This window comes from Camelina sativa, chromosome 2 (genome assembly GCF_000633955.1).
Source record: "Camelina sativa cultivar DH55 chromosome 2, Cs, whole genome shotgun sequence".
Classification (NCBI taxonomy): Eukaryota; Viridiplantae; Streptophyta; class Magnoliopsida; order Brassicales; family Brassicaceae; genus Camelina; species Camelina sativa.
The window spans coordinates 12235004-12258168 of record NC_025686.1 but is presented as its reverse complement, the minus strand read 5'-3'; the positions used below and the strand labels follow the sequence as shown (position 1 = coordinate 12258168).

At 35.9% G+C, this 23165-nt stretch overlaps 4 protein-coding genes across 4 annotated transcripts; 2 read left to right on the top strand and 2 right to left on the bottom strand.

Annotated features, from left to right (window-relative positions):
• Positions 1055-4020, top strand: LOC104722780 (laccase-15-like). The gene is made up of 6 exons (XM_010441008.2): positions 1055-1180; positions 1267-1418; positions 1498-1742; positions 1850-1978; positions 2305-3258; positions 3718-4020. Exons 1-6 carry the CDS (start codon positions 1100-1102, stop codon positions 3849-3851), a joined length of 1695 nt encoding a protein of 564 aa, XP_010439310.1. The 5' UTR covers positions 1055-1099; the 3' UTR covers positions 3852-4020.
• On the top strand, positions 10538-12439 carry LOC104722771 (salicylate/benzoate carboxyl methyltransferase-like). The gene is made up of 4 exons (XM_010440997.1): positions 10538-10708; positions 10870-10945; positions 11068-11721; positions 11872-12439. The coding sequence occupies exons 1-4, from the start codon at positions 10692-10694 to the stop codon at positions 12238-12240; spliced, it is 1116 nt and encodes a 371-aa protein (XP_010439299.1). The 5' UTR covers positions 10538-10691; the 3' UTR covers positions 12241-12439.
• LOC104722760 (protein ENHANCED DOWNY MILDEW 2-like) lies at positions 12550-17535 on the bottom strand. The gene is made up of 19 exons (XM_019234804.1): positions 17383-17535; positions 16635-17056; positions 16462-16549; positions 16037-16087; positions 15776-15945; positions 15579-15678; positions 15396-15494; positions 15050-15297; positions 14867-14959; positions 14545-14775; positions 14313-14460; positions 14130-14228; positions 13896-13988; positions 13742-13783; positions 13540-13650; positions 13402-13473; positions 13198-13316; positions 13069-13129; positions 12550-12988 (listed from the first exon to the last, which is right to left on the bottom strand). Exons 2-19 carry the CDS (start codon positions 17045-17047, stop codon positions 12704-12706), a joined length of 2523 nt encoding a protein of 840 aa, XP_019090349.1. The 5' UTR covers positions 17048-17056; positions 17383-17535; the 3' UTR covers positions 12550-12703.
• LOC104722751 (xyloglucan endotransglucosylase/hydrolase protein 20-like) lies at positions 21362-22688 on the bottom strand. Its single transcript, XM_010440976.2, has 3 exons — positions 22363-22688; positions 22069-22262; positions 21362-21959 (listed from the first exon to the last, which is right to left on the bottom strand). The coding sequence occupies exons 1-3, from the start codon at positions 22642-22644 to the stop codon at positions 21587-21589; spliced, it is 849 nt and encodes a 282-aa protein (XP_010439278.1). The 5' UTR covers positions 22645-22688; the 3' UTR covers positions 21362-21586.

The following is a 23165-nucleotide window of genomic DNA, read 5'->3' as shown; positions in this document are numbered from 1 at the left end:
AACAAGTTTTATGATTGAAGAGTTTTATTTTTAAGAAAAAAGCATTTTGGCGGGACTATTTGAATAATACCTTGTCTTGGCCGATTAGACGGGATGGATGTTATACTATCAGTCTAAAATCTAATCAAGATTGGTTACCAAAAAAAAAAGTTACCAATGTTTATATGTCTTCCCATCACTAAGGTTTCCCAAATTTAGAGCAAAAAAAAAAAAAAAAAAAAAAAAAAAAANAAAAAAAAAAAAAAAAAAAAAAAGAAGAAAAAAAAAATCGAACTTCGCGTGTTTAAGTTTCTCGTAATACATAAAAATCGACATTTAATTATTATAAAATATACAGAATTTAAGCAACGAATGTAAACATATTGGACACAGATTCGCATAGGTAATTTTTAAACATTTTTAAGTAACAGTTAAGAACATATGTTTCGTAAAAAAAAAGAAGTTTGTTTACAGGAATCTTACTATTCTACACGTACGTACATAGAGCTTTGGTGGAATGGTAGCTCACCAATTGGATCACGCGCGCTAAGGCAGTTCAGAAGATAATTCTAAACATACTGTAAACTATACACGTAATTAAGAAACTAAAATAACACAAAACGTAACGAATTTGAGAATACTTTTGGTTTTGGATATATATAAAAACAAAGTAAAGCTTCGCCTAACCGAACTCATACATATATACAAGTGATGTTGTTTGACTAAAAAGTAGAAAAGTCTTCAAAAACTATTGGATTGATGTTATGTTTCTTACTATAAAATATAAATTTTTTTTTTTAAAAATCATAATCTAGACTAACTATAAGTTTTCGTTAACTTGAAAGATCCGTTCGACCGAAAAAAGTTGTTACATATTTGTTGGGACAATGTGAACCCATTAGTCAAATAGGACCAAGAGACGTAAGCTAGTTACATGGTTTTTGCTTTCCAAAAACATATTTTGTAAACCCGTAAATCTTAAATCCGAAATTAACTAACTTGAGAAAGACGTCTCTCTACTTTTTGTTTTTTTTTTTCTTGTTTAAATATACATATATACGCATCTCTCTTCTTTGATTAACTTCAGTCAGAATAATTAATTTACTAAAATCCTCTCAAAATGTTACACTCCCTCTTCAATGTCTTCTTAATCTCTCTTTTCTTCTACAACAATTGCATTGCGCATCACTACACATTCACGGTAAGTTTAAAATCAGTTTATCGATTATAAGGCGAGAGTAAACTAACTCGAATTGATGAAAACTATTGAAAGTTAATTAATGGCAGGTTAAGGAAGTTCCATATACGAAACTGTGTAGCACGAAGAAGATTTTAACCGTTAATGGTCACTTTCCTGGACCGGTTTTAAAGGCTTACAAAGGAGACACCATTTATGTTACCGTTCGTAACCGAGCTAACGAAAATATCACTATGCATTGGTAATTTAAAACCCCTTATTCTTTAAGTACAAGTATACAACTATGCATGGTTGAATGTGTTTGTATTTCAAAAATACAGGCATGGTGTAGAGCAGCCGAGAAACCCGTGGTCAGCTGGTCCTGAATACATCACCCAATGCCCGATTCGACCTGGTTCAGATTTTACATACAAAGTCATATTTTCCATTGAAGACACGACTGTTTGGTGGCACGCGCATAGCTCTTGGACACGTGCCACTGTACACGGTCTTATTTTCATATATCCTTGGCTCGCGGAACCTCTCCCTTTTCTAGAGGCGGACCATGAAGTCCCCTTAATTTTGGGTAATTGATGGACAAAATATACATATTTTCAGATTTCTTTTCTATATTTTTATAAACAAAGTTGCGTTTTTTTCTCATAAGTAAAGTATTGTCATAAAACTGGACAGGGGAGTGGTGGAAGAAGGATGTGAGAGAAGTGGTGGAGGAGTTCATAAGGACCGGAGGTGCTCCTAATGTGTCCGATGCTTTGACCATCAATGGACATCCTGGTTTCTTGTATCCTTGCTCTAAATCAGGTTTCTTTAAAAAATTACGTATATGGAGATGAACTGTGAATTAAAGGCACATTGATTGTGAATTGGGATGTGATAGATTATACGAAACTACGTAAGAAATATTAAAATAAGCAATTGGTAAAAAAAAAGTTAATTTAAAAAAAAAAAAAACAGCATTTTGTTTAGTAGATATTTTTTGTTTTTTATAAATTGTTTTTCCTCGTTTTCCAAATTATATTGCGATGTGAACAGATAATTGTATTTCATTATATAGGTTGTTAGTTGTGTTACTCGTTATGAATTTTGTTAACGTACTAAACAAAATTTATGTTATTTTACATGAACAGATACATTCCATCTCGCTGTACAGGAGGGCAAAACCTATCGCATCCGGATGGTAAACGCCGCGATGAACCTAATTCTCTTCTTCGCAATCGCAAACCACACTCTTACAGTAGTTGGGGCTGATGGACACTACACGAAACCTTTAAACGCTACTTATATCACCATATCCCCTGGCGAAACGCTAGACGTGTTATTACAAGCTGACCAAAACCCCGAAAACACTTATTACATGGCGGCTAGAGCTTACCAAACTGGCAATATCACATTCAACAACTCCACCACTGTTGGAGTCTTACGTTACATTTCTTCATCAAAAGCCAAAACGTCATTGTTTTCTGGATCTTACCCAAACCTCCCTTTTTACAATGACACATCAGCAGCTTTCGGCTTCTTTACCAAGATCAAAAGCCTATTCTCCGGACAAGTTCCTGTCCAAATCTCGCGTAGGATAATCACGACGATTTCAATAAATCTTCTCAGGTGTCCCCAAAACTCTTGCGCGGGTCCAAATGGTTCAAGATTAGCAGCGAGCATGAACAACATATCATTTGTCACACCAAGTCACGTGGATATACTCAAAGCTTATTACCTTCACATTAAAGGCGTGTACGGAACGCGTTTTCCGGATTTTCCACCGCTGATTTTCAATTTCACCGCGGAAAATCAACCGCTGTTTTTGCAAACTCCGAGACTCGCGACCGAGGTAAAAGTAGTTGAGTTTGGGGAAGTGGTTGAGCTTGTTATTCAAGGGACTAGTTTGGTTGGTGGTGGACTTGATCATCCTATGCATCTCCATGGTTTCAGCTTCTTTGTTGTTGGAGTAGGGCTTGGGAACTATAAAATAAGTGACGAAGATCCGTCCTCAATGTATAATCTCGACGACCCACCATACAAAAATACAATGACCGTGCCTAGGAATGGTTGGATCGCTATCAGATTCGCAGCTGTCAATCCCGGTACGTACCTTTCATTAATTCATAATCTTTTTTTTTTTTTTTTCATAATCTATATATATATAGAACCTAGATAAAGAGACAAGAGAGTACTTGATAACGTAGTGGCTTCCTAAGTGTCATATTCTAAGCTTTGGCTAGAGTTTGAATCTGTGTGGTTGTTGCTTAAATTGTGGTGTTGTTACCAGCCTGTCAGACATGCTAGAAGATGTTTTTTAGAAGAGCCAAAAGACATAACTAAACAAGATTTTAACCAAAATGTTATAACTACCGGGAAAGGAATGGATACGAGAAAACAATACGAAAACCGAATAGACGGAAAGTTATCTTGGATAAAAATTAAATTAAATCGATATTATATCCAACGTCCAAAATGTATATGAATCGATCGAAATAAATAAAATCAAATAATATATAGGTTTGAAGATGGTAATTATAATTTTGGAATTGTTTGTTTTGTAGGGGTTTGGTTCATGCACTGTCACTTCGATAGACATCAAACGTGGGGTATGAATGTTGTGTTCATTGTTAAGAATGGAATATGGCCAAATCAGCAGATACTGCCTCCACCAGATGATTTGCCGCCTTGTCATTAATAATAATAATTCACCTGTCGTTTCTCTCAAATTGGTGGTTCAACTGTGTTACCAGTTTGAGTATATGTAAATCATTATCATATTGTATTATGTATTATCGATGTACTTAACTAGATTTACTAAAACAAAATCCACAATTTAATTTTCTCAATAATATTCATCGTTACTAAGGGAAATAACGGATTGATTTTTCCATTGAACTTTGAAAGAAACTTTTCTTTTTCTTTGTTTGTATTGTTAAAGATCTATATTTCGACTCTAATCGTTACTACAATGAATACTGAACTTAACATCCATCTAGAAGATATAGTTGCTTGTATATATATATACATATGTGCACACCTCATTTTTTTTTTTTTTGTAATTTATTCTGCCAAGTGTGCTGTTTTCTATTTTTCTTTTTTCTTAACTCTTTACTTTCTAGTATTCTTCTAATTTGTTACAATAGTCTCGCCTAAAGCATGTCTAACTTTTATACAGAATTTATCTATAAAAAAAAAAAAAAAATTTAATACAAAGAACATGTAGTGTGCGTGAGAAAAATATGCTCAAGTCTTTTAAAAACAAAACCACAATAATCAAATACTATGGCTTCCTTGAAATTAGATTATATAGATATTTTCTTTTGTTATATTTAGATTATTGTCATGATATCATCATTTAGCTTGTTCATTTACTGAATCACCCACATATATATTAGTAACACTCATAGCCAATTGATAAGTTGGAAGCCCATAATTATACACTAATTTAACAAAATGGTTCGGAGATGAATCTTATGCAAAGATCAACGAAGCAGAAGTTCAAACTTTGTTTGATATAATATATCATATATTGCCATGAACTCCCTTATATCATCGTGGTAGACATGCATGGTTCCTAATACATATTCCATAATTAATGTCTTGTAATCCCACAAATTAATACGTGGGGATAACAACAATATGGATCCATAAGTGAGTCTTCCCTTACCTGAGGTAACCTTATGCAACACATCTTTGATATCAACAGTTCTATCTAGAATCTTATTTGTTTTCTTTTGTCTTCAGCCTTCTTTACTAGTGCTGAAATAACCTAACCTTAAGGTCAACATATTTAATTATAACCTAATCTAATTTATATATGCGTAAATTTCTTTTTATATATACACTTCATGTCTTCTTTAAGGTCAACATATTTAATTATGGTCAACATTTTTTATTGTGACTTTATGAGAATATGAATTTACTTTACGACACTATTTTTCTTTCTTAAAAGATGCTATTTTATCTAATGAAACTATACTATGACGTCGTAATGCCATTAGAAAAAAAGAAAGACCATTAGGGATGCCAGATTAAGTGACAAATTGCTTCTCGTTACCATGTACCAATCGGCAATCCACTACAAGAAAACAGGTCATTTGCCACTCCTACCACTACAAGAAAACAATTTATTAGTGACGAATTTTAGTGACGAATTACCGCCGTCGCAAAGTAGTAACATAATCGCGTCGACTTAGCAATGAAGACACAATTCAACATAAATACGTCGCCATTTTGTGACGAACGTGATCGTCACTAAATCGTGGTATGATAGAGTTGATATTGTGGCGAACTGTCGTCGAATCTTATCGTCGTTGCTAAATAGATACTATTTGCTACATACTTGCGATGAACAACTTCAGTGGGAAAGTGGTTAAACACGTATCTGTTGTAGTATACTTTGGCGTCACAAAGTCGTCACAACAGGTTGTCGCTAATTCGTCACAACAGGTTATTGCTACTAGCTAGTTCTTCAAGAAGGCTTTTAGTGTACATGGCGTCACAAATTTCTCACAACAGGTTGTCCTTAGTTCGTCACAAAGGTTTGTATTGTACGTGGCGTCGCAACGTCGTCACAATGGTTTGTCTCTAGGTAGTCACAACAGGTTGTCACTACTAGCTAGTTCTTCACAAAGGTTTTTTTTTGACGTAGCGTCGCAACATCATCACAACATGTTATCGCTAATTCATCACTAATGTGGAACAACCTTTCTCAGACCCATAAATGTATTTAAAGAGTAGTGAAATTTTCTTGAAGAAACGTAAATAGGTCGTCACTAAGTAAAAAAATTCAAGTTTCCCTCCTTGCAGTGTGGTGCCTCCATCGATGGGTTGTGGAGTGGTTGTAGGCGCGATAGCTGGTTGGGTGGCTGCAGCAGGAGGAACCGTAAAAGCTGAGTATTCAAGAATTTTTTCAGAGATGAAGAGGACAAGCTTGTTGATCATAGCTTGAGACTCTCGGTGTTCCTGATCACGTCGTGCATTCTCAGACTCATGTTCAGATATCTTGCACCGAAGTTGATCTTGAAGCTCCGCAAGAGTTGCTGCAGAAGAGCTCGCATAACTCTCTTTCCTTTTTCCTTTCCTTAGTGTCTCAACAAGTGATCCAAGGCCAAATGGGTTACCTCTGTTATCTGTTTGAGTACACTAAACCAAAAGATAAACATTCGCTAATCAGCACAAACCAGAAAACCAAATGCAGAATCAACATCAAATATTCTAGGTTCCTAAGCATAGCTCATTAAACAAATTTAAGAAAACCAGGAGACTGTTAATCTAAGAATAAACATCAATCATCATTCACATTAAGAAACCAAAATTGACAAAGAAAAATCACACACAAAAGACAAACGAATTACCTCAAGGAAGATCTCATTTCTTTCTTCAAGGGAAAGAGTTCGATGTGTTGAACTCTCTGAACCATCTGGACCATCATTGTCCGTGTCAGTTTGTCTGTCTTCTATGGTCTTCTCATAGGTCTCAGCAACTTGTTTGGCTTTTTGATCCACAAATGATCCATCTGGCCGAGTGTGTGTTTTAAGAAACACTTCGACCAGTGATACAGGACGCCCCAGCTCTTCCTCCTACAATGATAGTGAAACACATTAAATTATGAAAATTTTAGAAAAACATTAGGAGCTTAAGTGGCCGTGAGAGCATTAAATTATGAAAACATTAGAAAAACTTTGAGGTGAAGTGGATGGAAAGAGAAGTGTTACCATTTCTTGATGAATTTGTACATATGATTTCTGACCAGCTAAGTGTTTGTGCACTCCAAGGCCTCCACGGTCCGAGTTTCTGCAATGAGAAGCATTCTCACTCCTCTCAATGGCATCAGGGGTGTTCCAATATTCGCACATAATAGGCCATACTTTATCACCAATCCATGGTGGTTGTACACCACTCCTCCTAACTTGACTGACAATGCCTTTCATCCTGCTCTTTGCTATCTTCAAGAAACCTTCTTTAACTAGCTCAGTAATCCCGATATCCCAATTATACTTCCGCTACAATAACACAAAACATTTAAGTTAGCAAACTGACCAATTCATATATATAGAGTTAAGTGTTTAAAGCATTGTCAAAACTATAATTTGACTTACCGCAAATGTCCTGAAGTATCGCTCTTGAATGTGTTGTGGAGTAACCTTCCAACTGTAGTAAGGCCCATCAAACTTTCTCCTTAAGATTCCAGCAATGACTCGAGAAAGCTTTCCTTTGTGCCGGTTAAACCTGTTACATTAACTGAGTAAGTCTACTTGAAAATATGAACCAATAACCTATTGAAACTATTGAATATCTAATAACAACCGATTACTGAACATCAAACAACAACAAACAACAAACAACAAACAACCGATTAGTGAACCTATTACCGCAAGAGGAGAGAGTGTTACCAAGTATACTTAAAGATCAAACTATTGAACACATTCATGCTTTTAAGATTCTATGTTACATACCGAGTATACTTAAAAGAAAAATTACAAGAGGAGAGAGTGTTTATACCATAGAGTTTCGACTCCAGGGATAGGATGCTGAGACAGGATTGGTAGATGTTCTCGGCCTGGAAGAGCTAGCAAACCATCTAACAGATCTTGGTAGTGATCGACATTTTGATTAGGGTTTTTTTCTTCCTTGTTTGCTTCGTCGCCGTTATCTCCCTCTGGAACAAGCTCCGGTTGCGGTTGAGGGTGAGGAACAGGAAGAGGCGCTTGTTGAGGAATCGGAGGCGGTGTAAGTATCCTCCGCGGTGGATGACTACTCGACGGTTGATTTATCCTCGACGGTGGATGACTACTCGACGGTTGGTTTGTCCTCGACGGTGGATGACTACTCGACGGTTGGTTTGTCCTTGACGGTTGATTTGTCCTTGACGGTGGTTCTGTAGTCGGCAATGGACTACTTATTGGCGCTGGATTTGTCGGGGGAAACTGTGAAGGACGGCTTTGATGTGAATGGGTTGCAGACTGTGTCGCAGAGTCTGTGCGTTCAGAAGGGTTCGATGAATGAGAAGAGGATCTGCTACCACTGAAGATTCGGACACCGGTGGCGGTTCTGCCACCGTGACCTCTGGAAGCAACCTTGGTCTTAGGAGGCATCGGAGCGATGATTGAGAGAGAGAGAGAGAAGAAGAAAAAGATTTAAAGAGAAAGCGATAGAGGATTGAGAGATTGAGTGAGAAGGAGAGATCGATGTGTTTGAGAGAGAAGGAGAGTGAAGAGGTTTGAGAGAAAAAACCCTAGATCGATTGAAAATAAGAAAATAAGAAGAAAATATCACTGGCCATAATGAATGGTGTTTCGACATCCAAAAAGGATTGAAACCATCTGTACATAATCCAAGATAAACATTGCGCGGTTCTACTGCAAATGAGGGATGTAATTGCTGAAAATTCTTCCACTCAGCCGCATCTGAAGGATGACGCATTAATCCCTCCTCAGAGCTGTGCTCAGCGTGCCATCTCATAAAAGCTGCAGTCTTCTCAGATTGATACATTCTCTTCAGTCTTTCCGCAATTGGTAAATACCACATCTTACTAAACGGTATTCTTGTTCTTCCTTCACTAGCCTTATACCTTGGTTTGCCGCAGAACTTGCAATGCTCCAACTTCTCATCATCTTTCCAAAAGAGCATACAGTTATCTATACATACATCATATGTACGACACGGTAATCCTAGCTTTCGCATCAAAGTCTCCGTCTCATAGTATGAACCGGTTGCCTGATTACCCTCTGGTAAATACTCCGTAAACAGTCCTGTCCATGAATCCATACAATTTTCAGACAAATTGTAGTCGACCTTATTGTTCATGAACCGAGCTGCCAACGATAACTGCGACTGCCCTTCCCGACATCCATCATACAGTGGCGTGTTTGCAGCAGCTAGCATATCATAAAACCGTTTTGCTTCTTGGGTGGGTTGTTCATGAACATGATCATTTCCACTTTCATGTTCATGATACTCGTTATATGGTACAGAACCATGAAATGCATCATTCACCATCCCAGCATATATATTCTCCCCATCCAATCCTATTGGTTCACTAGCACTAGCATAATCTGTATTATTAGCATAATGACTACTAGTTCCCTCCCCAACAACATCATAATCTTCACCATGTTCATACCATACATAATAGTTAGGCATAAACCCCCTACTTAGCAAATGATTCGAAACAGAGGCAGCTTTCAAAGACTTCGAATTGTGACATACTACACAAGGGCAGTAAAACCTACCTCTGCTATTTTGTGCATGGCTACAGGCAAAATCGATGAACTCTTCCACACCCGCCGAATAATCCGAGGAGATATGATTAGTGAACGGATCAATCCGATTGTACATCCATGCTCTTGAAGGATTGTTCCACATTATTATTATTATTTTTTTCTCTCTTTTTTTTTTTTCTTCCTCTCGATTTTTTTTTCTTTCTCACGTTTTTTTTGGTTTCTTTCTCCCGTTTTTTTCTCTTTAGAGTCGATGTAAATGAAAGAAGAAGTGGTGGCATATATATAAGAGAAATTTTGCCATTGTATCGCGACTATTATAGAAAGAGTCACAAAATTTCAGTTCACCTAACACACTTTAAGCACGTTTTTTGCCGACATGGTGCGACTCTTTTGCGACCGTTTTCAATGTAGTCGCAAAAGTTGAGTACAATATCTTCCACATTCTCAATGTTTTTTGCCGACATACAGCAACGACTTTGCTACTAAATGATACTCCAAAAAGTCGTTGCAAATAAATCTCTATTTTGCGACTTATTTGCGACGGCACAAAATGCATCTTGTTTTGCGACGAAATAACATTAGTTACAAAAGAGTATTTATTCGGTCGCAAAGGTGAGATGTTTTTGTGACTGTATTGTTTCGTCGTAAATTTACGACGGTTTTACTTTCGTATTTTGAATGGTCGTTAATCGGTATTAAAATAGTCACAAAACCGTCGCAAATATTTGCGACTAAACAATCAGTCACAAACGGTAGTCGCAAATGGTATGTTTTCTTGTAGTGTATATCACATGACATGCATGAGTCATAACTGGCCTAAAAACATGTTGTAAATTATTCAGATATATTAACGTTAGTCGAGTCATTATTTACTAATTAACAAGAGAGAAACGTATACTGTACCTAATTACCTTTTTTCTATTTATAACCATAAAATTATAAGGGCATAAAGACGTACTAACTACTACACATGCATGCGGTCTTTTTATAAACTATAATAGAGGAAATTATATAATCTATAACAAGTAATAGCAAAATAAATTAGTATCAACGAGAACAAGTCCACTTGACCCATTTGATCGTTATAACTTAGATATCTTATTCAAATTAAAAAAAAAAAAAAAAAAAATCAATTAAAAACATAAAATTGAAAATATATTGTGAGATTGATGACGCTAGCTGCTTTAATTTACAAATAAAAAGTATGGTTTCTAGCTCATTAGAAACCAGATCTTGATCTAATATAACATAGAGTAGCAGCACATCTTGATCTTGTAAGAAATCGATCGAAATATATTTCTCTCCACATCATGTCTTCTCCACCAAGGTACAAATTATTTTCTTATGTTCTTCAAATTTTGGCGTATTAGTAAAATGCTAATAAGATAGATACACGAGTTTAAACAGAAATTAGTTACTTTGTAACCTTTCTTTCTAAGGAATGTGTATGTTGTCTTAATCTTGATTTTCTTTATATTTATATGATAGGAACTCTTTGATGAATGTTGTTAGTATGAAAGGAGGCAATGGAGAACATAGCTATGCTACTAATTCTGGTCATCAGGTTAGTACCTAATCATCTAGCTATGAGTCTATGACAAAATTAGAATGGAACTTAAAATCTACGTACATATATACAAGATTCTATCTTTATATGGTTTTTTTTTTGTATACTTGGCTTTGCAGAAAACGGTTTTTTCTAAGGCACAAACGATGGTGGTAGAGAACATGAGAGAAACGTTAGTAAATTTTGCCTTTCCTGAATGCATTAAAGTGGCTGAGTTGGGCTGTTCTTCCGGACAAAACACTTTCATGGCTATGTCCGAAATCGTTAAGACGATCATAACTTTGTATCAGGAAAAATATCGATGCCCACCAGAAATAGATTGTTGTCTGAACGATCTTCCAATGAATGATTTTAATATGACTTTCAAGTGGGCCTCTTCTTTCCAAGAGAAGCTAAAGATGGATTATAATGGAAGGTGCTTTGTCTCAGGAGTCCCTGGTTCGTTTTACTCGAGGGTTTTCCCGAGAAAATCTCTTCATTTTGTTCATTCAGCTTGTAGTATCCATTGGCTCTCTAAAGTCCCTGAAGGGATTGAGGATAACAAGAAGAACGTGTACATTAGAAGTCCTTGCCCGTTAAATGTGTCCAAGGGTTACTTGGATCAGTTTCAAAAAGACTTTACGTTATTCTTAAAAGTGCGTTCTGAAGAAGTGATGCCTAACGGACGCATGGTTCTCACATTCAAAGGCAGAAATACTTCTGATCCTCTTTATAGAGAGAGTTGTCACTATTGGTCCTTGTTGACTGATTCCCTCCTCGACTTAGTCTCTGAGGTATAATCACTAAAACTAGTTCTGTTTTTTTTCTTTTCTTTTTAAATTCTCTAAGTTTATATATTTGAAGTTCATATATATATATATATATATATATATATTATTTTAAGTAGCTAGAGAATAGTTATATGTCACAATTTGTTATGGCAGGGTGTTGTAAAAGAATCAGAGGTGGATTCATTCAACTTGCCGTTCTACGATGCGGGTGAAGAAGAGGTGAGGGAAGTTGTCAAAAACGAAGGATCTTTCGAGATTAACAAAATCGAAACGCATGAACACCTAGTTCCATACAAAGATAGTGGGGAAGCTGACGATGAAACATGTCGACTAAAATTTGGGGAAATGATGGCAAACAGGAAACGATCAATCACGGAACCGATGTTGGTTGCTCATTTTGGAGATGCGATTATTGACCGCCTGTTTAAGAAGTACGCACATAATGCAGCCCAATATTACATTGTCTCAAGAGGCTGCAACAAAACAACCATCAACTTTGTCGTGTCGTTAACTAGAAAATAAAAAGATTTGGTTGTTTCTTTTGGGTCAAGAAATGGTTTCGTTTTGCTGCTGGTAATAATGAATAAGGTGATATAGAACCAGTGAGTTTGGTTGTTTATTCTATTTAAGTCTATGTGTCTGTCTGATTACAAGAATATGTCTATTTTATTTATAGCAATTGTATGTTTTATCTTTCTTTTTTAAGAGCATAGTTTTATTACACTCTTTATATATTGGCTACGCAGGATCCATCGAACTTAAAATTGGCTACACTTACGCTACCCCAAAAACAGATCGGAGGAAGCATGAACTAGCAGTGACTCTATGATAAGTGACGACTCTTCATTTGCTGAGATGATAAATATAAAGTTTTGAAAATATGTGCTTATCGCTCCATACTAATTTCATAGACATCACTAAGGTTTCATCTCATAATATTTCAAAAGCTAAACATGTGGTAATGCTTCTTTTCTCACACTCCGAGTCAGCACCACCTTAACGGATCTTTGCGTGGATATATTCGGGCAGGGGATATCTCCATGTCTTGTACCATACCGTTATCAGCATCACCTCGAGGGATCTCTGCGTGGTGAAAATTCTCGTTGTAGGTGGACTGTTGCATCTGCGCTATATGACCCTGTTGAAGTGCTCTAGTCTTGTGGCTTCTACCCCAGTCCCTTCGGCTCCAAAGGTAAAGAGGTGGCGGTATATTGTTCCACTGTTCTATCGTTTTATTATCCACATCTACCGACCCGGGCAAGTAGAACGACTGCAGAGCAAATAAAAGATTGTGATTGAAAGCTAATCATAAAACAAACGATAGTTGGAGTCATTTGTACATGTACGTACCATGCCAGAAAGTAAATTTCTGTCCTCCCAAATCAACTCATAGTCAGCAATCAAATCGACCCTGTATGTAGAGGAACCCAGAGTTATGAAATGTTTATCATTGAATGAGTGTGTATTTGCTATATATACCTTTTTGTTTCATGTGGTACGATGAGGATTAAAATCTTCGGTTTAAACTCGAGGGCCTTCCTGATGAAAGTGTTAGCAAGACTGGCTTTGTGACCGAAAGGCGGGTTCAATCCTATTATCTGTTTTTATCCAAGACAAAAGGAAAACTCAGTCAGTGAATTCAACAAATGCATCTCAACTTTAGGATTACATTTGCTTTCTTACCAATTGAGAGCCATCAGGTAACTCTTCTGGTTTCACGCTCAGCCAATCTCTCTTCTCAAAGTTGAAGTTGTTCTGCCATGGGAACATTATATTTTAGAAAAAGCTTCAAACAGAAGAGTAAAAGAGTGGGTGATGTACCTTAGGTGGAATGAGATCAAAATTTTTAAAGAAGCATGTTTTCCCCGTTTTCATAAGCTTTTCTTTCATCAAACAACTGAAGTCATTAGAGCCACAGCCAAAGTCGACTACCTGAAACCACAAAGAGTTTATCGAGAATGTTATATATGATAATTTGCCTAATAGCAGAGGTATTGATTACAACAATTAATAGCACACTTACCGTATCACCATTTTCAACATACCAGTGGAGCCTCTCTACAATCTGCATTATTAGTTCCTATTAACTCGATTTCTCCGAAGCATCACTAAACTAGTACACTTCTATAAATCAAGGTAAAACTGAGTTAAGAAAACAATATATATATATAGTTCACCTCTTTAAGCTTCTTTAGGTTCGTGAAGTGACGACCAAATGATGTGTAGCGCATACCATGGAGAAAAGGCGAAAGATAAATTTCAAGCTTTCTCTGCAGTATATCAAAAACATGAATGTTTTATATTGTGAAACCTTTTCCCTTAATGAAAATTCTTTTACGTGTAGGAATCTCCTCTTAATGACATACAATCTTCTAGTATACTTTAAGGGATAAAAGGATTACGGTTATAACCTTATGCTTCATGAGTTCGAGTAGGATATCTGGATCAAATATAGCTCTTGCATCTCTGTCACGCCCTTCTTCAAACATCTTTAAGGCAGCCCGGGCGGCCTGCAGAACAGTTGTTAAGATTCAGGGAGACAACGCTGCTAGTCAAATTATATCTATGATTTAAACACAATTGCAGTGACATACATTGACATGAGTCTTAACCAATCCTGTTGTGATGTTCTTACTGATATCATGTCCTGAGTGATAAGATTTTATATGGTTTGGCCGGCGAGACTTAACGAACTCATCAAAGTCAAACGAGGATTCCACTTCATCAATTATACCCATCACCCTGTCTTAACATAAAAATAAAATGATTAGTTGAAACTACTAATAATGTAACAATTTCTTGTATAGTGGCCAAAAAGAACATCACCTCTGTTCCACATTCTGAAAACTAAAATCTAGCTTTGGTTCCTTATAAGGGTCACTAATACCAAGACGAGTAGATAGACCCTCATGATGCTTCGGATCCTTCTCCCTAGTCGGAACATCCTCTTTGAAGTGTGCTAGCCCGTGACTTTGTGTTCTTCGTTGTCCAGATATATCAGGAAAAATTAAGTGGTCTCTAGCTGGAGTAAGAATAGAACCTTCTATCTCATGGGCCCTGTTCAAAATGTTATGAAACGCCATACATTATGCAGACAAAAGTCTACTTTAAATGCACTCTTAACCGTTTAGAATATTCAAAAACTTACATACAATATATAAGAATGCGGTTGTACGGAAGCAGTCTTTCCCAAGCTCTTTGCAATGTGTCATCGTCAGCGTTGAGTTCAAAAGTAATCTCCCTGAATGCAAAAAGAAGAAAACAAAGATCTGAAGCTAATATATATGGCCGTTAGGAGCTTGAGGAAAAAGTAAAATGAAAATCGGTTTACCTAGGTAAACATTTTCTATGATAAGCTGTTGGGCAACGTCTGCATACAGCAAAATGCAACGCATATTGATTCTTGTCTTCACTTGTGTTACAGACTTTACATATGTGTAGCGGACAGGCAAAGTAGTCTCTAGCAGCAATCTTGGCTTGAATTTCTTCTGATTTGATTTGATCATCAGCACAGAGAAGTCTTGCAACACATTTAGGATGGTAGAAATGACCACAGTTTGATGCAGAGCAAGGGAAGACCTTCAAAGCAGTAAAAATTGGATGGATTTCAAGTAGTAAATACAGCTAAATTGACTAAGTATCCACATGACCTGTGATATTATGCAAGTATATAATACCTGTTGAGAGGAATTTTCATCAGAGGATCCTAATTTGCCACAAGCATAACACTGGTGCTGTTTATATAGACAATTGTTACACAAATAGGTCCCGATTGCCTACATATGTAGCAAACAAACTTCAGCATGGAGCCTCACCATAATAGCATATCAAAAAGAAACTCAGAAGCCGATTCATAGTACATGTATATGAGTCTTATCCGTGAATCCTAGCGATTCGCACAGTGTCTCAATTCCATCAGCTATGGTTGGATGGAAAGATCTCAAGCAACTTCCTTCACAACTGAGTTCAAAACAAGGAGATTAGATGAAATTGTTGCAGTTTGTAAGGAGCTCTTGAAATAAAATAAACTCTTAAGAAACTATGAAGCATAGCATACCACAGAACATAACCACCATTGTCACAAATAGAACAGACCGGATCAAACTGCAGGTTCGTCTCAGAATCATCATCGCTGCTATTTTCCTCATCTATCATATTAATATTATCAACAATGAAGTTCTGTTCCATTGGTGCCTGAGCATCTTGTTGATTGTGTGTTGGAAGTTCCTTAGGAGAAAAAAAAAAAGAATTAAACTTAGTAGCAGGAGAGCAAGAAAGGCGGCAGAGAACAATGAAACCACTTCTAACTCAATCTTACCACATCTATAGGTATAGTTTGTGAATTCTTGTCCAGAAAAGTAAGCAAACACTGCAGAATAATTATCAAGGAGAAGCAGTAAATATCTGAAAGAAATATACAAATGATAGTTGCTTGTCTGATTAATTTGGTTTATTCTAAACTGATGTGTATTCTGAATTCTTAAATAGCTATTCAATTAAAGAAGACTCTCAAATCTGGAACCAACAGAGTCAAAACCGAAATGAAAGTATCTGTCTGCACTAGGAACAAAGATAAAACAAACATTTTTGATGTGGGTTCAGATCCAGAAATATTACAACAAGACTTAAAGCTAAGGAATCAGGCACAGTCATATGTTTCAGCTCTTTAGATCATGCTCTCATTAGAACCAAACACACAAGAAAATGTGTAAGTAGTAAGAAAAACCAAAGAGCAAAACAGACCTTTGATTTGGTTAAATCTTCATCCCTTTTCATAGCTTCACACAGTAAAGAGACATGATCTGATAAGTCATCCTCGGAAGGCTGGATCCTGAGTAAACAGCAAAAATTCAAAGACAGGATAAAAAAGAAAAAAGATGAAGATAAACTGAAAAGAAACATGTAAGCAAGCATACCCATCAAGTTTCTGTAAACTATCCCACACATGATCCCTCGATACATCCGGATTCCTTTTAACAAAGTGAAGAAACTGAAGACTAACCAGAGTAGTTCTAACCAAAGTCTCATAACTCTTTCTAGGGCTTTGTAAAGTAATCCAATGCAACCCATGTAAAAGCACCTCAATCTTGGGATGTTCATCAACAGAGAGATCAAAGTTCCACCCTTGGACAAGCTTACAAAACGACTGGTCTCCACAATCAGTGTTCCCACGCAGAAACACAGGCGAAACCGAGATATCAGTCGAATCTACGCTGTGCCATTTGAGAGGAACAAGACAAAAATTGACAGGTGTCTCACTCTCATCAACAAAATAGTACTCATCAATAGAATCAGGTAAAATCTCGCCTTCTTCCTCTGACCACTCCATTAGAGACACCTGAAGAAGAAGAAGAATAAAAACATCAAGTTTCACAGATTCAACTCCTCATCACTAACCAAAACCAGAGAACCAATCTTACATACTAACCCAAATCTTCACAAAAAAATTTCCTGCATTTTCTCTGATACATTATTTTCCGAGAAATTACCCAAACAAAGCAACGAAGACACTAAAAGAAGAAGGACTGCATCTACTTTACTTGGTTAGGAAAACCCAAATTCATGAAAGAATTAAAACCCAAAATTGGAAACTCGTCTTCCGATTTGTTTCTCAGCAGATGAACCAATTACAATGCCGAAAAGAAATAAGAAAGGGAACGCTACCGTCGATTGAGCAGAACAGCCGTCGTTCGTTCGCCGATTAAAAACCCTAGAATCCTTTTTGTCGTTTACAAATCGGAGAAGAACAAGTGAGAGAGAGAGAGAGAGAGAGAGAGAGAGAGAGAGAGAGAGAGAGAGAGAGAGAGAGAGAGAGAGAGAGAGAGAGAGAGAGAGAGAGAGAGAGAGAGAGAGAGAGAGAGAGAGAGAGAGAGAGAGAGAGAGAGAGAGAGAGAGAGAGAGAGAGAGAGAGAGAGAGAGAGAGAGAGAGAGAGAGAGAGAGAGAGAGAGAGAGAGAGAGAGAGAGAGAGAGAGAGAGAGAGAGAGAGAGAGAGAGAGAGAGAGAGAGAGAGAGAGAGAGAGAGAGAGAGAGAGAGAGAGAGAGAGAGAGGGAGAGAGAGAGAGAGGGAGAGAGAGAGAGAGAAGGGAAGGGAGAAGAAAAGCGTGGGAGTGACTGACGTTGCGAATTCGTACGGATTTATACCCTTTTTTGGCAACCAAATTAATTATAAAAAAAAATGACAAAAAAAAAACAAATCACATTTTAAATTACATGATTAAAATAGGTTATCAAATTTATATAAAAAATTTAGCTGTAGTTATAAAAACAAAAATAAGAATATGAGGGTAGATAAAAAGAAAGTTAATATGCCAATTTATATTAAAAATGTATATTTTTAGAAAAAAAAAACTAAATTACTTAACTAGGAAAAAATAGTAATTATAAGATGAGTTTATATATTCTTGGGAGAATAAGTAAATTAATTATGTGATTGTAGGCAAGGTTTTACCTTTTTACGAGTTACTAGGTTATGACCCGCGGTGTACCGCGGGATAAATTATTTATAACTAAAACATTTAAATTATAAATTGTATTTGTTGGTTAAATATGTTATAATTATATAATAATTGTTAATTTTATGGTTTAAAGTTTAAGCCATATAATACTGCAATATAATTTATTTTTTACATAATATTTATTAATCAATTTAGTTAGATATGTCTATTCTCAGATACCGATAGTGTTAACAAAATAATGAAATGATATTTTACCCGTTTAACACCAAATTAATGATATTTTAAATTTATATAAATACCAACAAAACCTGTCCCGCTATATAACTCTGTCCCGAGATATGGTACCCGTATTTTTTTACTCATATTTTTTTGACAACTTTTTTATTCATCTATTGAGTAATATATGTCCGTTTTAAAAAATTTGTATTACATCATATGCAGTAAAAATCACAATTTTTATTAACTAAATGCATAATAGAATAATTCAAGACAATATATAAATTCAAATAAAAATGAAAAGGAATCATATATTTATGTTTGAATAAGGTAGAAAGATTTCCTTATTTTTAAAAATCTTACCTATAATTAATTTTGAAATTTTTGGTAACTAATATTAAAATCAATGCATTAAATGTAAAAACTTTCCAAAAAATATTTTTAAGCAAAAACTGCTGCAAAAATACTAGTATAGATTTGAAGAGATTAGTGATGGATATAGTATTTATAAGCTCACTAGGGAAGATCTCATTTTGAGCTGCTTAACGAGCCAAAAAAGCGAATAATTTCTAATTTATAAGATATTTTTCTTTTCAACTCTCATTATTACTTTTACCTTTTTTCCAAGCAAATTTTTTTTGTTTATGTTCTAGTAATCTCCATATATAAGAAAATATTCAACAGTTTAAGCAAATAATTTTTTTTTTCTTGTCACAATGATTCTCATCAACTTTATCTTGAACTTTTTGATCTTTCGTTGTGTTGTATTCATATGGTGATTAGAACTATGGTCCATATTATTCATGTGTTCTAGTTTGATCTCTGAGCAAGTGAACATAGATGATAAGGGAATCCTTTTTCAGCTGAAGAGTGGCTGATGAGTCAATAGAAACTACTATGGAATGTATGGCATGCCTATGCAAAAGAAAATGATGATGTACAGAATGTATGATACAAGATGTTTGATAGCTTAAGTGCAAACATGTTGTGTGACTACTATATGACATTATGATTGCGTGCTCGATTCTTCAGTTGTTGTTGTAGACGGTAGGCGCGATCACCCTAATCGAGTAACTTGTTTACTCAAGCCTCTTTTAATGGATGCACGTAAGGTTGAGGTTAATGGGTATCGCAAAGAATGTTCATTATAGTGCTATTTTATTACTATTATTTAAGATGATTGTTTTTCAGTACTATTTTTTAGAAGCTTAAAAGACGTATTTGTTATTGGGGCATTTTCAAAAATACTATTATTTCTATGTCATTTTTCAAAATTATTCTTTTATGTTGTCTATTTTCAAAAATATCACTTTTAAAATCCTAAATGATTAAATGCTAAACACTAAACTCCAAATATTAGACTCTATCCCCTTAAATATATTATAATAAAGAACTCAAACCTAAAAAAAATTCTAAAAATTAATTTAACACATTGCAATTGTATAAAATAAGGCAAAAATGAAATGTTCAAAAAAATGACATATTTTTTTTTTTGATAAGAATGTGAATATTCATATTAATGAAAAGTTTGAGGTTTACAAAAGAGCCACCTATAATGTTTGTAACCTTGCCAAAAAAGAAATAAAAAAAAAGGGTTACAAAAAACGTTGAGTGTCAATCAACTAAAAGATTATCGAATCCAAAGTGCCATGAGCGTCCTGAAATGCTTTCGGGATTCTCTGGCGTCAATGGTGTTGCGGATCTCCATCACAATCTCCTGAAAAACAGCAGTAGGAGAAAACGAAACCTGGTTATGAAGAATATTGTTCCTAAGTTTCCGGAGGTGATACACCACAGCTTGACAAACAAGCTTCCGGAGGATTGGTGGAGCTGAGTCCGATTTAATCTTTTTACAGGCGAGGAGTGATGGCCAGGTATGAAAAACCAGTGGACGCAGCCGAAGATGAGACTGAACCCTCGACCACACCTGTTCGCTGAACGGGCACCGTAAGAAGAGGTGAACATGAGACTCATCAGAGGTCGAACAGAGACAACAAGAGGTAGGGGTGGAAATACCCCAGGCGTGAAGTCTATCGCGGGTTGGCAGTCGATGCAGATATGCAACCCACATTGTGAAGACGTGCTTAGGCGTGGCTCCTTTAAACCAGATCGATGATGACCAATCCTTAATATTGGATCTCTCGCAGATACAGTCCCAGGTGTTTGCTATGTGGAAGTTTGGAAGCTTTTGATTTTGAATGACCCACTTGTAGCAGTCGATACCAGCATCATGCCTGAGTGAAGGGAACATGTCAAGGAAGGAATGCAGCTCACGCTCCTGATCCGATCTTGGAGATGGCAAGTGCCAAATGTTTCCCTCGCATGCATCAGCCACAGAGAGTTGGGAAGAAATCCCAAACCGAACAGGTCCGTCATTACTAGTCAGGTTTATTAACAGACCAAAATGGCACCAAGCATCATACCAAAAGCTAGCACGCTCTCCATTGCCCAGGTCACACTTGATGAACGAGTGGGCTATAGGGCGAAGTGCTAGCAGAAATTTCCAGTTCCATGAATCATTTATAGAAACCTTAAGAGACCAGAAACTTTTACCTTTGATGCTAGAGACCAGAAGCTTTTACTTTTTACCTTAAGAGACCAGAATCATTCATAAAAATGATATTTTTGAAATGAAATATCTCAAAAGTAGCATTTCTAAAAAATTCTCTTTGTTATTGGACTTTTCCAAGAAATGTTAACTTTTAAGACATCAATAATATGTCACACCTTCGGTTTTGATCTCCGGTTCTCTATACTTCAGTATGACACTTCGAATATACTACTATATTGTAGTATTTAAAAACTGATCAACCTAAGGAATTATATTTTCATTAAAAAAAACCACTCATGCCTTTTTGTCAATATCCAAATTTTGGGTCAACTAGCTCATATCATATAAATTAAAACCAATATTGCATTTATTTAATTTTCATATTTTAATGTTACAATTGTAAAAGACACTTTACGAATATCAAAAGGTAATTGAAGCAAGTAAATAGTTAACTTAAATGCAAATCACACATACAAATAATATATAAATGAAACAACTGAAAAAGAAGACAAAAAAAAACTTACTAATAGAGAAGTAATATTCGTGTAGCGTGACTACTTATCTATTACAAAATTATAAATAAAGATCATTTAGGTTACAAAAACAATGCCACATGACTTATTCGCAAATCAAACAATCAGTAGTTTAACTGCACTCTGGAGGAGCACCTTGAGGAAACCTTTTTTTATCGGTGCAATAGTTGTAGACCATGTACTTTCTTTGTGCCCATTTCACTCTATTCTTTCCTTTGAAATCAAGTACTTGAGTGAACCATGGGGAATTCGCAGAGCATGATGATTTCCCATTAGCCCATACACATGCATCCACATTATAGTTTCTGTAGAAAGCGGTGAAAGGAGCTTTTGACCAGTCTGTTTTCTCTAATCCTCCCCTTGTGGCCCAATGCTCGGCTTCCCATAGGCTTGCATAAAGCCTCATTGGTTGGTGCTTTGGGAATGGAACTCCAACAGACTCAGAATTCTTGAATTCTCTAATCGGAATACCATCTATCGTAAAACTAAGAAAGGTTCAACAAAAAAAAAAAAAGTTACGTTCATGATCCAAAAATATAAGATGATACGATGTGCAAGCTAAGGGGTTGAACTCCATTTAAAGAATGCACTTACATGACCCGTTGGGGATTCCATACGATGCAATAAGTGTGAAAGTGAACAGTTGGGTCAAACCATAGATGAAACTGTTGTTCTTTATCTCCTGTGCCTTTCGTGTAAACATTTGTATGAAGAGTATATGGATGACCACTTATGTTACCCAAGAACTCAAAATCTATCTCATCCCACGTAGTTCCAGGAGATTTCAGCTACACAAAGACATCATAGCAAATTGTAGTCTAAATATACAAAATCTGGTAAATAGCCAAAAATGGCAAAAAAATGCTTTGACATTTATATTTTACTTACATAGAATGTTGTAACTGTTCCAGCAGAGTTACCAGGTACAAGTTTCATTTGAACCTCGACTTTGCCATAAAGAAACTCCTGATGGGACTGGAAACCGGAACCAGAGAATTTGTCGAGCGAAAGAGAAAGAAGATTTCCGGTATTGTCGAGAATCTTTCCACGGCCATCACCCCAATGTATTTGAACGTCTTTGTGAAAGCTACCAGCACAGACGCTCACATATTGTGCCGCAAAGAGATAGACAACCAAGAACGCTAAACATCTACCATAAAAAGATATCATTTAGTTGATTTTTGAAAGAGTAGTTTATACTCTCTTAGATGGATGGGTGTGATGAGAAAATGGATGTAAGGGACGTTACTATATATAGGCTTTTGAAAAAGAAAAGAGAGAGAGATATAGTTCTAGCTAGTGGGGTTGATAATATATTCATTCTTTGATATTTTATTGGTTATTTTAAAGTGAAACAAGAAAATATATTTCCATTATCAAAATACAAATCGAGAAACACTAATAAAATGGTTTGTCGCGTTTTTAATAGTGACATTAACTATATCTTAGTTTTGTAAATTGTAATCAGACCCACCTATACTCGTAAAATGGTAACATACAACATGCAACTATGAGCGCCCTATGGATTGTTTTATACTTTCCGACTACTTTGACCATATATCATATTTATATGGAAAGCATGATTCATTTAGATATTTTATTTCCGAAATTTTGTCGGTCAAAACTTAATGTCCGATTTCAGTCCTTACAATTTCCTCCAAATCATTTGAATTAGCAAACTACTGATCGTA

What these genes read in the sequence shown, in the direction of transcription:
- LOC104722780 (XM_010441008.2), top strand. Translation starts at nt 1,100, where the DNA reads ATGTTACACTCCCTCTTCAATGTCTTCTTAATCTCTCTTTTCTTCTAC. An exon ending in CGCATCACTACACATTCACG is followed by an intron (nt 1,181 to 1,266) that starts GTAAGTTTAAAA and finishes AATTAATGGCAG; the next exon opens with GTTAAGGAAGTTCCATATAC. An exon ending in TGAAGTCCCCTTAATTTTGG is followed by an intron (nt 1,743 to 1,849) that starts GTAATTGATGGA and finishes AAAACTGGACAG; the next exon opens with GGGAGTGGTGGAAGAAGGAT.
- LOC104722771 (XM_010440997.1), top strand. An exon ending in CTACTAATTCTGGTCATCAG is followed by an intron (nt 10,946 to 11,067) that starts GTTAGTACCTAA and finishes TTGGCTTTGCAG; the next exon opens with AAAACGGTTTTTTCTAAGGC. An exon ending in TCCTCGACTTAGTCTCTGAG is followed by an intron (nt 11,722 to 11,871) that starts GTATAATCACTA and finishes TTGTTATGGCAG; the next exon opens with GGTGTTGTAAAAGAATCAGA.
- LOC104722760 (XM_019234804.1), bottom strand. Translation starts at nt 17,047, where the DNA reads ATGGAGTGGTCAGAGGAAGAAGGCGAGATTTTACCTGATTCTATTGAT. An exon ending in ATGTTGAAAATGGTGATACG is followed by an intron (nt 13,651 to 13,741) that starts GTAAGTGTGCTA and finishes TTGTGGTTTCAG; the next exon opens with GTAGTCGACTTTGGCTGTGG. An exon ending in TACCTGATGGCTCTCAATTG is followed by an intron (nt 13,317 to 13,401) that starts GTAAGAAAGCAA and finishes GGATAAAAACAG; the next exon opens with ATAATAGGATTGAACCCGCC.
- LOC104722751 (XM_010440976.2), bottom strand. Translation starts at nt 22,644, where the DNA reads ATGATATCTTTTTATGGTAGATGTTTAGCGTTCTTGGTTGTCTATCTC. An exon ending in GAACAGTTACAACATTCTAT is followed by an intron (nt 22,263 to 22,362) that starts GTAAGTAAAATA and finishes GTCTTTGTGTAG; the next exon opens with CTGAAATCTCCTGGAACTAC. An exon ending in TGGAATCCCCAACGGGTCAT is followed by an intron (nt 21,960 to 22,068) that starts GTAAGTGCATTC and finishes AACCTTTCTTAG; the next exon opens with TTTTACGATAGATGGTATTC.